The sequence below is a fragment of the Simochromis diagramma genome, unplaced genomic scaffold, assembly GCF_900408965.1.
Source record: "Simochromis diagramma unplaced genomic scaffold, fSimDia1.1 OVJJ01000816.1, whole genome shotgun sequence".
NCBI lineage: Eukaryota > Metazoa > Chordata > Actinopteri > Cichliformes > Cichlidae > Simochromis > Simochromis diagramma.
The window spans coordinates 10,689,135-10,701,525 of record NW_024386908.1 but is presented as its reverse complement, the minus strand read 5'-3'; the positions used below and the strand labels follow the sequence as shown (position 1 = coordinate 10,701,525).

At 41.0% G+C, this 12,391-nt stretch overlaps 2 protein-coding genes across 2 annotated transcripts; both read right to left on the bottom strand.

Moving 5' to 3' along the window:
* Nucleotides 1–118: 118 nt before the first annotated feature.
* cracr2ab (calcium release activated channel regulator 2Ab) lies at nucleotides 119–9,997 on the bottom strand. The gene is given in 19 exon segments (XM_040035403.1): nucleotides 119–459; nucleotides 554–630; nucleotides 712–813; nucleotides 998–1,112; nucleotides 1,851–1,932; nucleotides 2,393–2,525; nucleotides 2,615–2,845; nucleotides 2,847–3,267; nucleotides 3,497–3,579; nucleotides 3,666–3,714; nucleotides 4,001–4,072; nucleotides 4,165–4,352; nucleotides 4,628–4,723; nucleotides 5,268–5,358; nucleotides 6,783–6,929; nucleotides 7,057–7,246; nucleotides 7,861–7,972; nucleotides 8,960–9,333; nucleotides 9,878–9,997. Coding segments are annotated over 18 exon segments (2,433 nt in total). The 5' UTR covers nucleotides 9,116–9,333; nucleotides 9,878–9,997; the 3' UTR covers nucleotides 119–371.
* A 421-nt stretch (nucleotides 9,998–10,418) lies between these two features.
* ccdc59 (coiled-coil domain containing 59) lies at nucleotides 10,419–12,374 on the bottom strand. Its single transcript, XM_040035410.1, has 4 exons — nucleotides 12,123–12,374; nucleotides 11,512–11,884; nucleotides 10,941–11,049; nucleotides 10,419–10,838 (listed from the first exon to the last, which is right to left on the bottom strand). The coding sequence occupies exons 1-4, from the start codon at nucleotides 12,268–12,270 to the stop codon at nucleotides 10,674–10,676; spliced, it is 795 nt and encodes a 264-aa protein (XP_039891344.1). The 5' UTR covers nucleotides 12,271–12,374; the 3' UTR covers nucleotides 10,419–10,673.
* Between the last annotated feature and the right edge of the window lie 17 nt (nucleotides 12,375–12,391).

Below are 12,391 nucleotides of genomic sequence, written 5' to 3'. Positions count from 1 at the left end.
ATACTTCTGATTTTTCTCTTAGCTAAAGGGATTTTATTTAATTACAATAAGGAATATTCTAAATACTACAAAGAGACAATTGTGATTTAGCATTTACAGGTAATGACACAACTTTTTGTTTTACTGTAGAGGAGCTCCTTTCATTAAAGTTTGACAGCAGTTTTTTCACACAGACTATATGGACTTCTACTACATATTGATTTAAGCATTTACTGCCTTCCTGGTTTTAAAGTCCATTACTCTTTTCAGTTTTGTCTTCAAACATTTTAATCTCCACAGAAAAAAAAGATCTGCCTCTCAATAAACTGAGTATAGCAGTACAAAATTTTTTTTCCTATGGTTTTAGGTTTTCTTTGTGTTAGCTTGAGTCTTCACTTGCAGCAGGCTTTCTTCTTCGCAGGCTGAGTGCTGAGTATGACTGTTGTATCTCTCACCCTGTCCTCCTGCTCCATTAACACTCTGAGTAAACAAAGAGGGGGAAAAAAGGCTTGACATTTGCTGCGAATCATAATGCAGCCCCGGTGCGCTGTGTATCAGATTGTTTTGATCTTACCTGGCCAGGTGAGTCAGGGACTCTGTCACATTCTTTCCCATGTAGGCACTGACCTCAAAGAACATCACCTTGTTTTCCTGCAAAGGGTGTGCACACAAATTCAGACCCACTGTTGTCCTAGAACAGGCAATACTTGCACAAAAATGCATTAGATTTACATAAGCTAGTTGCTCAGCTTCTTTAAATGACACCTCCCTGTCTTCGTCCATGTCCATTTTGTTACCTAGCAAGAGAATAGGGATCCCTTCTCCTGCTGCTTCCTAAGAAAATAAAGAACAGTGTTCCAGAGCTTCCCATTTCAGGATTTGCCAAAGATGTGAACTGCATAAACGTTATGAGCAATAACCCCAGCTTTTAAGAATGTGAATTCCAAAATTGGATGAACTGAACCATGCATGCAACAAAACAAGACTTGCACAGGACTGAATGGGTCAAAGGTCCAACCTGAACATTGGTGAGCCAGAGCCGCACAGCCTTGAAGCTCTCCTCCACTGTAACATCATACATCACCACCACACCATCTGCCTTGCGAAAGAACTGCTTGGTTATGCTGCGGTACCTGTGTCAGTAGCAGGATTTGAATGTCAGCACAGTGGCCCATTTTTCAAATGTGAGTATAAGAATACATTATGTACATCCACCTCAATACTGATACAATATTATACTACATGGTTATTGTTTTATAGTGACTATTCAAGAAAAGAAGAAGAAGTGTTGGAAATACGACACATTTTCTTTTTGTAATTTTGTTTCTGTTAACTTCTACGGAGGATTTGAAACACTCAAGAAGTCCATAGTATTGGATTTAATTCAAAGGTTTTGACAAAAATAATGCATTAAGTGAAATAAAAACATTTTTATACAGTATCTCTAATTTTCAGTCTTCAGAAACTTATTAACCTAACTGTATATACTGTATACACTTCCATTCATGTAAAATAAAGTATTGCAAGAGGAATTGTGTTTATTAAGAGGGCATATTAGATCAATTCTATAAAAAATTTTTAAATATAAAATAAAGTAATACAGACGCAGGGTAAAAGCATAATTAAAGGGAATTTGCAAGTGTGGAAATTTTGTTTTGAGATTGTAAAGTCATAATTTGTTTAAAAAAGCTCACAATTTCTCTCAGATTAAACCTAAAATTGGAGGAAGGTTGCAATAAACTGACTATATATTCAGACTTTGGATACGATATTCTTGATTAGTATTTTATTGGTAAGCTTAAAGTTGCAAGATATTAGTGGTTTATATCCAACCAGTTAACTGAAATATGCTGAAGGAAGTGGTCACTCACCTCTCTTGGCCTGCAGTGTCCCAAAGCTGCATGGCTACCTGCATATTGTCCAATGTTAATGTCTTCACACTGTAGTCAATACCTGATTTAAAACAGCAACAACAACATATAATAACATATAATACATAATCGAACATAATATAAGGACACACTTCTCACATTTAATTTAGGTTTGATTTTACTTCTCGTTTTCACTACGGAGAAGCAATGATATAAATGGCCAGTAGGGGGATCAAAGTGCCTGTGCTTCATTCCAGCAGAAAAAGGGGTGAGAAAGGTGGTGACAACAAGGCATAAAAGGAGGATTGGAAAAGATGAAAGCGAGGATAAAGAAAATTCATCCAAAGTGACATAATCTGTAGTACAATGAGTGCCAGGGCTCTTAGACAGCCAGTGTGACTTCACAAGCCCTTTCATGTGATGCTAAATCGCCCCCCAGTATTCAGGAAAGGCATCCACAGCCACACTCGCACACATGCCCTTCAGATCTGTTTAAAACGGGCCCTGAAACATCAATAAAATATGACTGCCTTTCTTCTCACCCACAGTAGCAGTTGTGGAAGGGTGGAAACGGCCCTCACAGAAGGAGCGCAGCAGGGATGTTTTCCCAACGCTGGAATTTCCAACCAGGACCACTTTAAACAGGCGGTCTGGGGCAAACAGTTCTTTCACCTTCTGTAGGCGAGCAATTAGAAAGACAGTTTCATTACCTCTCCAGTAACTTATCTAAAAGCATATATAAAAGTGGGGAGCCGTAAACACACCTGTGAGGTTTCCTTTCCCACAGGCTGTCCTCTTGGAGATACAGGTGGGGTCTTCTTCGATTGAGTAAAGTAGGATTTCCTTGCAGGAGGAGCTTCTTTTGACACTGAGATGTAACGTGGGGAAGCACTGAGGTCGCTCCTTCTGTCGTCTTTTTCCTCCTCATCCCTCTCGTCTTCCTCCTCGCTGAGCTGGTGCAGTAAGGGCTGAGGTCCTCCTTGGAGCAGGTAGGGGCAGGTGGTCCTCTTCTATGGAGATGACTCTGCGGAGGGGCCACCCGTCCGGCGGGGCATCTAACACCTCCTCCTCTTCTGCCACCTTCTTATCAATTTCGACTTTCTTTGATTTGTCTCTGCTTCTCCCTAACACCGTCTTGCTGGTGGCCATTTTGGTGGAAAGACTTTTGGCCTTTGTCTTCACGTCGTGCACTTTAGGCAGAACGGGGCTGATGTGACCGTTGGCTAAGCCAGAGTTCCTATTCGCTGAAGGCCTTTGTTGGCACACAGGGCTGCTAGCAGCTGTGGTGGAGGGAGCAGGGGTGGCAGTGGTGGTGTCATCTTCACTACAGGAGGAGGAAGCAACAAAAACGATTTGAAGGTGCTCTATAGGCAAGGCCTCCAGAGATAGGTAGGACCCATCCACCAACAGTGAGGCTCTTTGGGGACAGAGGAGAAACAGAGGATTTACTGGATCAATTCACTTGAGTTTTCTAATATTTCTAGTTGATAATTTGGCTATTTTTTGTGAGTATAAGGAATCAGACATCCTCTGTTTTTCCTCCTTTGATGCATGATTTTTACATCACATTTGTCATTGTTGCATAGGAAGCAATCTGACAGGGATGAATTCTGTTAAAAAGAGTACTTGAACGATGAATGAATCACCTTTTTGCCGGCTGGCTGCTGTCATCAAATATATTGCCGAGGCCCGCTCTCTGCTTCTGCTTCTTTCTGAGTGAGGTTCGAGGCTTGTTTACAAAAAGAAGGTGCATTACTCAGCTATTCTAGTGCTGTAATCGAGTTAATGCAGTTACATAAAATACTATTTACTTACTACACCACAGCACAAGTCTTGCTCATCCTTTAAATGCTTGTTCATCTCTCTGGGAAGTTAAAGAAGGGATGTTAAAGAGTGTTTTGTGCTTTGCAAATCCTTGAACCTTGGAGTTTGATTCATAGGGTTTGGCCAGTTAGGACTAAACCAGGAGCCAAAATGAGTAAAACAATAGTTGTGGTCAGAAACTTATATCCACTCAACATTGGCATGAATGATTGTACAACTTTTGGATTGTCTCCAGTCCACACAGGCTCAAAAGTGTGCATACAGGCTCATCAAAAACTCATGGACTATTACCCAAGTTTGAAAAGTGCTGGGTGTTCTCATTATACCTGAGGAGGTCAAGCTGCTTCATTAGACTTTGCTTTTCCCTCTGCAGTCCTTCAGTTACTCGGTACATTTCCCTGAAACAAGACAGAAGAAACTTGCTTTTAAATAGCTACTCTATTGCACACTGCAGGGAAACACAGTTAATACAAACAATGCTTATACGCACATTTCTTTCTCCCGTTGTAGCCGGGAGGCCTGTTCCTGCAGCATAGCCAGCTGTTCCTGGGCCAGCACCAGCTCCTGGCTGGTGCTCTCCAGCGCTATGGACAACTCATTGTTGGTCATTTTCAGTTTGACGTTCTCTACGTGGCTCTCCTGCTTCTCACTGCTCAGCTCAGAGCACTGGTGCTCTAACTAAACAGGGAGATATTCACAGGAGTTATAATACACTAATGCTGGGTAAGTGTACTTAGGGGATATCTGCACAGGGAACAAAACAGTGAGGTTTGGTGTAAATCCTCTCTACACGACAGATGTAATGCCACAAGCCCACTATTCAATAGTTACACATAACAAATGTTTTTACAGAGAGCTTAAATTTTATTTTGTCATGCTGTTACAATGGTGGATGTTTCTTATTAAACATGACCGCAGAATTTCTTTGGGATGCGTCGTCCATATTAACTTACCCGTTTCTGCTTCTGGAAAAGCTGCTCCAAATCTCTCTCCTTCGTAAGAAGCTGGTGCTCCAGGTCCTGGCTGCGCAACTGAAGCCGCTCAGAGTCCTGCAGGACCAGAAGAAGAAAAGGTTCAACTTGCGGTTAAAAGTGCACAAAATTAGCTCAAAAGATAAAAACACTGCTGTCAATACGATATAATCCTTAAGCAAAACTACGCTTACATCATTACTACTGCTTGTTCTCTCTCTTTGAAGGACCCAGAATTTATGATAATGCAGAAAGTGGTCTTCCACTTTACTGAAATAACTGTCTAGTGGTTGAGTGTGGAAGACTATCAGCTTCCATAAGGAACTGCTTTTTTTTCCTTTTTACTTGTGTTCCATCCATTCGCTTCCGCTTATCCTTTTCAGGGTCGCGGAGGTGCTGGAGCCTATCCCAGCTGTGTTGAATTCAGAATTAAAATGAGCACACAGAAAGTTATTTAAATTTGAAGTTGGTCATCTTGCGTCATAGAGTGCACTTCTGTACAGTGCAGTCCAGCATACATGACTTTAAACATCTTGCTTTGTATTTCTGAATCTTTTTTACTTCTTCGGTTGCCAAGGAGATGCTTCATTGTCAGATTTTCTTCATGTCTGAGCTCTTTTACCTTTAGCAGCAGCCGTTCTTTCTCATTTTTGATCTGTGCCTCCATCTCTTCATATAAATACCGGATCTCACTGTCATGTGTTGCTGCCTTCCTGAAATGACACGTTAAGGTAAACTATTTATCGATGAAAGACACAAGGTGGTACATGTAATATCTAAAAACAGAACAACATTGCTGTCTACACTGTGAGCACTTGACATGCAAACACATTTTCAGACTACTGGTAAGTACAATCCCTGTGATGATCGTTAAGACCCCAGCAGCCAATTAGTTAAGTTTAGAAGAATAACAAGCTGTAACATGGTGCCACGCAGTACCATGAGTAAGCCTACATCCCACTGATGCTCATGTTGCATTTACAAAGACAAAAGACTATAATCATCAAGTATGTCATTCTGCATATCAGGGGAGTAAATACATTAATATACAGTACAAAAAAAAATCCCCCTTTGCTCTGTGTTCACTCAATCATATCATTAATGTGTTTGCACACCACTAGAAGGCAGTCAGAGTGTGGATCTAGATTAGTGGTCATTTGACATGGATAAAGACGTTGTTCTATAGAGAATTACAGGTAAATCCCATGCAGCAGGCTCTGGCTGGCATCCACAATGTAAACACAATCCCACCCTTATGACACTGATTATTTAGGGGCTAATGCATAAGAAGCATATTGGCTTTATTGTGGTTTTTGGTCCATAAAGTGTTGGTTAAAACAAAGTAAATAAATAAAACACATATATATATAGCATATGCATTTCCTTACTTACAGTCTTGCCAAAAACCTGGCACCTCTTGAGATGGTATGCAGTGTCGTTAAAATATGAGGACAAGTGGAGGACAAAAGAAGATGAATAGTATCTTAAAGTCATGTCCTTAAGACACAGGGGAAAAAAATCAATAAAGACATCGCACAACGTCTGAAAGATGCATCTGGCCCTTCGTTTGATCCATGTACTCTTCACAGAAGCCTTGTCAGAAATGATCGCAGTGGAAGAGTGGCTGTCAAGAAGACATTCTTAAGGAAAGGAAACAGGGAGGAAAGGCTGATGTATGTCTTATGAAGTGATGAATCCAGATTTGAAATTTCTGGTTCAAATCCTCTTCTGAGGAAGTCAGACAGAGGTACAAACAGAAGTGAGAGTCTGACTGAATTATGGACTCAGAAAAGTACAGAATTTGATCCACCATCAACATCATATGGATAGTATCTGGTTGGCAAGAGCTAAATTTCTCAATATGACAGTGATCCCAAGCACACTGTAAACACACACACACACATTCATATGAGCAATCCAAACAGAAAACAGGCAACCTGTTTTTATATAAAGAAATTAGGGGTGGCTCGAGACTGTTGCACAATGCTGTATTTCTTTCTCATTCCTTCCCTATATTGAGCCTCATGTCCAATATTTCGTCCACACTCATAGTCACTAAAAACCTTGTGAATGGGTAGAACACCATGAAAAGCCCCTTTTCCCTTGCCCCTTGTGTATGTGTTTTCTGCCCTACTACCTCTGGAGGGCGCTCTCCATCTCCTTCTTTTCCTGATGAGCTTCCTTGATTTGGTGGGTGACCCTGGCCAGAAATTCCTCAAAATTGGACAAGAGGTGAGGCTCATCACGTCTGAGCTGGATCCAAAGGCTGCGCACCTCGTCTGGACTGGAGAAAGAGAGGAGAAGGAGATAAAGAGGGAGAGACAAAACTCAACTTAGCTCACAGGTTTGTCAAGAATGGATCATGACAAAAAACATTAATGCACATAAGGTTTTGTTGTGATTAAACTCACTCTTCAAATACATTACTGGCTCCCAGGCTTTCCAGCAGCATGCAGAAGTGCCTCTCCTCCTCATCCTCAACTCCTGACAGCTTGGCTTCCCATTGGCTCTGATAAAGGGCTTCCTTAGCCCTGAAGACTGGGCCAGGGGCCTGATTTTGGTCATCAGTCACAGAGATCCTTCGACCATGCAAGAACTGACCTGAAACACACCCACAGCTTTTAAACTTGAAAGATAAATTCAAAAGCTTTTCATGACTTCCCACATCTTTTTCTCTTAGCTGCTCCCATTATCTGCCTCCCATTAGGCAAATGATCGCTACATCACTAAATCCACAAATCTTCTCTGTGGTCTTCTACTTTTCATTATTGTCTGGCAGCTCTATCTTCACATCCTTTCTCTGGTCTCCTACCACCCTATCCTTGCCTCTCCAAACCACTCTACCTGAGCTGTCCCTCTGATGTACTCATTTCTAATCCTGCCTACATCTGGTCACTCCTGATGAACACCTTAACACTCCAGCTCTACTTCCTGTCTTTGCTTTAGTAAACTTCCCCTTTTACTTTTGTCACAAATCAGCCCTGCCTGCATTTTTACAAACTATTCCTTATTATTCTATTTTGCACTTAAAGCCGCTCTGTTTTTTTGTGTTTGCAGAACTACAAGATACCTTTAAGTATTCAAAATCAACTTGAACTCAACTTGATGCTATAGTAATGTCTTCTATTTCAGGTTCGATATAGAGAAATCTATTTGGAGTAACGTGTGTGATATGTGTGATCCAAGCAAAGAGCCTCTGATGGCAGAAAACCTACTGAATCCAGAGGTGAATGCCTCCAGTGTGAGGTAACCCGTGTGGTCTGTATCCAGAGAGTCAAACACGTCTTCCAGCTCCTCTGCGGACAGAGGCAGCTCTCTGTGGAGCCTCTGCCAGGAGAAACACATAAACAAAAAGGACTTTAAAATACCACTGTGGTGAGCTGAACTCCACTTCAAAATGAAACACACTCACTGTAAAACCACTGCAAGTTACTTTTAAGACACAATAAATAAATGTCTCATGATAAGTTCGCACCTCGAATCTGCTACAGTACATTTTCCTCTATAGTGACACAGCTCAGACGAAGCTTACACTGACCTAACAGTTGCACTGAGGTTTTTTTTTTTTACTTTTTTTTTTTTTAAATGTAAGAGTGTTTTTATTAAAAAAAAACCCTCAACACAAACCCACAAGAGCTGCCCTAATTAGCTGGGAGCACAGCTCACTAATGGTCAGACCTTTAAAAAGAGGCTTGCATGCATTGTTCCTGCCTGTGCTCTTCACTGCAGCCTGTGCGCTGAGAGAGTGGCATTATATTCATAAACATTTCCATCAGCCGTGCTGCTCCGACACTTCTCAGGCTGTTTGAGTGCTCCGAGTTCTTTAGCAACGGTAATATGAACTGAAAAAGTGACAGAGTGTTCCCTACTCGGTGCTCACTGTTATTAAAGCCCCGCAGGACACTAAATTGTTCCACAGGTAAAAGTGTGTCCTTTTGAACTGTTGTTCTTCTTAGCAGCGGCTTAATGCACTCACAGGTCCTCCACGGATTTTTAAAAACCGCTGAAAGAGTAAGAGTGTCGAGGAAAAACTGACCCCTCCCTGTTTTTCAAAGGAAATAAATATTCATATTGGGCTGGCACAATTATTAACCTAACTGGTGGAAAATGTTTACAGTAATGATATTAATAGATGGATTTGTTAAGGCTTACTTTCTGACAGTATATACACTGAATGATTAATCCTTGATTCATTAACTACCATTTAAAATGTCTTATATATATCTGCCTTAATAATGTGAAATTGTCAAATGCCTGCAGACTTTACAGAAGTGTGTAAAGTCCACAGAAACACACACAGCCTCCATCTCTAACCCTCATATCAGTGCGAGTGATGAAGCCTTTTCCCTCCACATCACAGGTCTGGAAGAACTCCTTGGTCTTGTCCAGCAGGGCAATGCGACCCCAGTCAGAGCCCCTCCTCTCTGGGCTCCGTCCAAAGCCATTCACCCCGTCCTCCTCCTCCTCCATGCTTGGCTGTGTCTCTCTTATCGTTATATATTTATTTTTTTATGGACACTGTTGGGTGGTAGGTTGCATGTACTTTGAAGTTTTCTTCATTAGCCCTATATTCAGTCCTCTGGGCCTCCTAGAGTCACCATGACAACAGAGGCAGGAAGTAGCACCAGATGATGAGATCACTGATAACTTGGTGGCTTACAGACAGACTTAAACCTGGTTGCAGGTTCCTGTAAGACAGACAAAGAACTGTACTCAATTAAAAAATTACGTGAAGGCAAGTTTAAGAAAACTAAGGTGGTTACACAAGTAGCAGAGCACTACAGCTAAACTGCACTTCCCTTTTCTAGTAAGCCACTGACAAAGGTATGTAAATACACAGTAAAGGATTATCTTAATACTCCACCATACAAAACACATGACGGCATAATGCCTGCAAGACTGCTGCAAGCAGCAGATGAATTAATGTGTCCCCCTATGTGTTTTCCTCGCGCCTTTGTTTTCAGGTGCTGTCTTGCTTGCACTGCTCCGAGATGGAGCGCAGTTTATGCTGTCAGGAATTCTAAATCTGCAGCAAACACTGCTGAAAGTGAAATATCAGAGGCAGGTGTTGGATTGTCAAGTCTTGAATTTGGATTTTTCCTGAAGGCTGTTTAATTAGTGCAAATTTTAACTTGGCTACAAACTAAGTGAGTACATACTACTAAGCAGCACTGCCACCTACTTTGTAAAGACAAAGACACTTAAACAATGTAAGTAAAGTTCTGGGCCTACCTCTGCAGCATATACAAAACTCTTGGCGAATTCTTTCTTTCCTCAGCTCTTGTATCTACAAGTTGCACAGGTTTGCATTTGTCCCTTTTTTCTTTGAATAAGTCAGAAACGGAAGGAAAGCTCTTACCTTCTACAAATGACAAGCACAACAAACTGAAACCTTTTGTATCCGCTCTCAGTATTAACAGAGCTGTGACCGCACTATGTTTAGGAAGTCTTGCCTCACAGACGAGTGTTAGGCAAGTCATTCTGCAACCATGTGATGTCATGAGGAGGCAGCCTGAGGCTTTTCAGCCTGGGTCCACCCGCTGCTCTCACACTGAGATGGGGCTGCAGAGTGAGCTTACTCTATGCAGGCTACATGTGTGCAACATGTTTATGTAGTGTGTAATTAAGACAGCAGCATAATGAAGGCTGTCAGCGGGATGAGTGTTATTGTGTTTTTGGAGGTTTACTTGGAAATAAAAGCTAAACTTGTTGACTACCAGAAAATTGGCCAAAAGAAAGTTGTATTTATGGTTTATTTCAAAATAAAAGCACATTATTGGAAATTATATATTTATTTATTTTTAAAAATAAAAGCATGCTCTGTCATCACTTCATTTCTTATGATGCCATCTTGTGGTTGGACAGTACAATGACTTTCAGTGGTCAGAGCAAAAAATACTGTGAAATCACAATATATATCTCAAAGTAATTTATGGTCAAAACAACCACAAGTTTCCACTCGCAGCCTTGATTCAGCCTATGAGGTTTTAAGTAAAGTCCTCTACTGGCATTCAGTTCTGAGGAGGAGTCATTTCCCACTTCCTTGTATCTTCTGAAGTAAATATTCCATTTGGAGGTTTAGATTTGGCTGTCCTTTCTTGGTCTTTTTGTTTAGGATCTGGAATGTCTCCATCTTTTTCTGTTTGTACTTCTGGATGGCCTCTTCTTTCTGTTGCTTGTTCTTCAAGTACTCCTAAAAACAGCAAACACACAGGCTGTTGTTTAAAAACTTTTTTCATTAAAAAAAATGAAAGACTGTGATCTTATTTTTCTTTTACTTAGTCAAACACATTACCTCTTTCTTCTTTCTCCGCTTCTCTTGGATCCTCTCAAATTCTTCTTTTGTCTTCTGGTAAGAGTTTTTCCTCTCCATTTTTTTCCTCATGCGATTGCTCATTGGAAGACTGGTGGAAACAAGCAAACATTTTTTTAAACCCAACATTATAAAAGCTGACTTTGTCTATGCATTCTCCACCACTCCACCCTCTCTTGTTTTAAGTGTTGTGTAAAAGTTATAGGACACAATGCATACCATGCTGAGATATGCCAGGTTTTCAGTTAGTAGCTCTTTGGGAATCAAACTGTTTTATCTTTGGCATTTTTTTTTAGGTTCAACTAAAGAACAAATTAGTTTTTGCAACAAACTGCTAGCAACAAAGTGATTCAGTGTAGCCACAACACTGTTCCATCCTTTGTACACGGTGTGTTTTCTGTGCTTCAGTGATTCATACGTCATTGCTGAGTGGCTGAACAAGCAAGGAAGTGACCAAAAAAGCAGTCAATGCTCCTTGAAAGCTAAATATAAAGTAATGAGGATTGCTTCATGATTTTGGCACAGTGCTGTATGTCTGCACAGACTTGCTCACCTTTCGCTCTGTGAAGCTGATGTTGGCTCAGCTTGGTTCCCGGACACTGACTCTTTCAGCTCAGATCCCCCACTAACTTCTTCTTCACCAGCTGCCTCGGTCTGCTGTGCCTCATCATCATCCTCTTCCTCTCCATCACCTTCCCCCATCTCTTTCGCCTGCCCTTTCATCCTCAGCTTACTCCTGTTCACTCTGTTTGTCCAGGCTTCTTTCTTCAGTTTCTCTGCCTCAGCCTCGTACAGATGCCTGAGGTGTTCTGGATACTCTTCTTTGTACAGGTTTTTGGACCCTGGGTTCTTCTTCTTCTCCTTTCGCAGCAGTTTGTTGTATTCATGTTTGACTTTCTGCTTCCTGTTGAAAGCAAATCCTTGACCTGAAGAGTTAAGTCAGAGATTTTAAATACAGGTAAATCAAACCATTTAAAAAAAAAAAATCAGATTCAGTATCATTACTTATCTAGACTATGCTCATGCTCTTGTGTTGACAGTCGTTTGAATTAACCCAACACGGATTAAGTTCTGATCTTAATATGAATTGATTTCTCACGGTTCCTATGTTATTTAAAGATAGAGACTGTGTAGTTTTTACGTGTACGTTCAGCCTTATTGTACCTTCTTTTACGCTGCCTTTGAATAATTTCTGATCGGAGATCCATTTTCTTTTCTTTTTGACACCCTTCGCGCCACTTTTTGTTTTCGCCAAGTCGCCCTCTTTCCCTACAAACTTCTCATTCTTCGTTTTTTGATCTGTTGGTGCCATGTGTGTTCAGTCTCTTCGGGAAAACTCAAATGTTTACAACCTCCTCATCGACTTCAGCTAGCATGCCGTTTCGTTACAGACGCTGTGTGATGACGTCAACAAGACAAGACTTGATAAATCG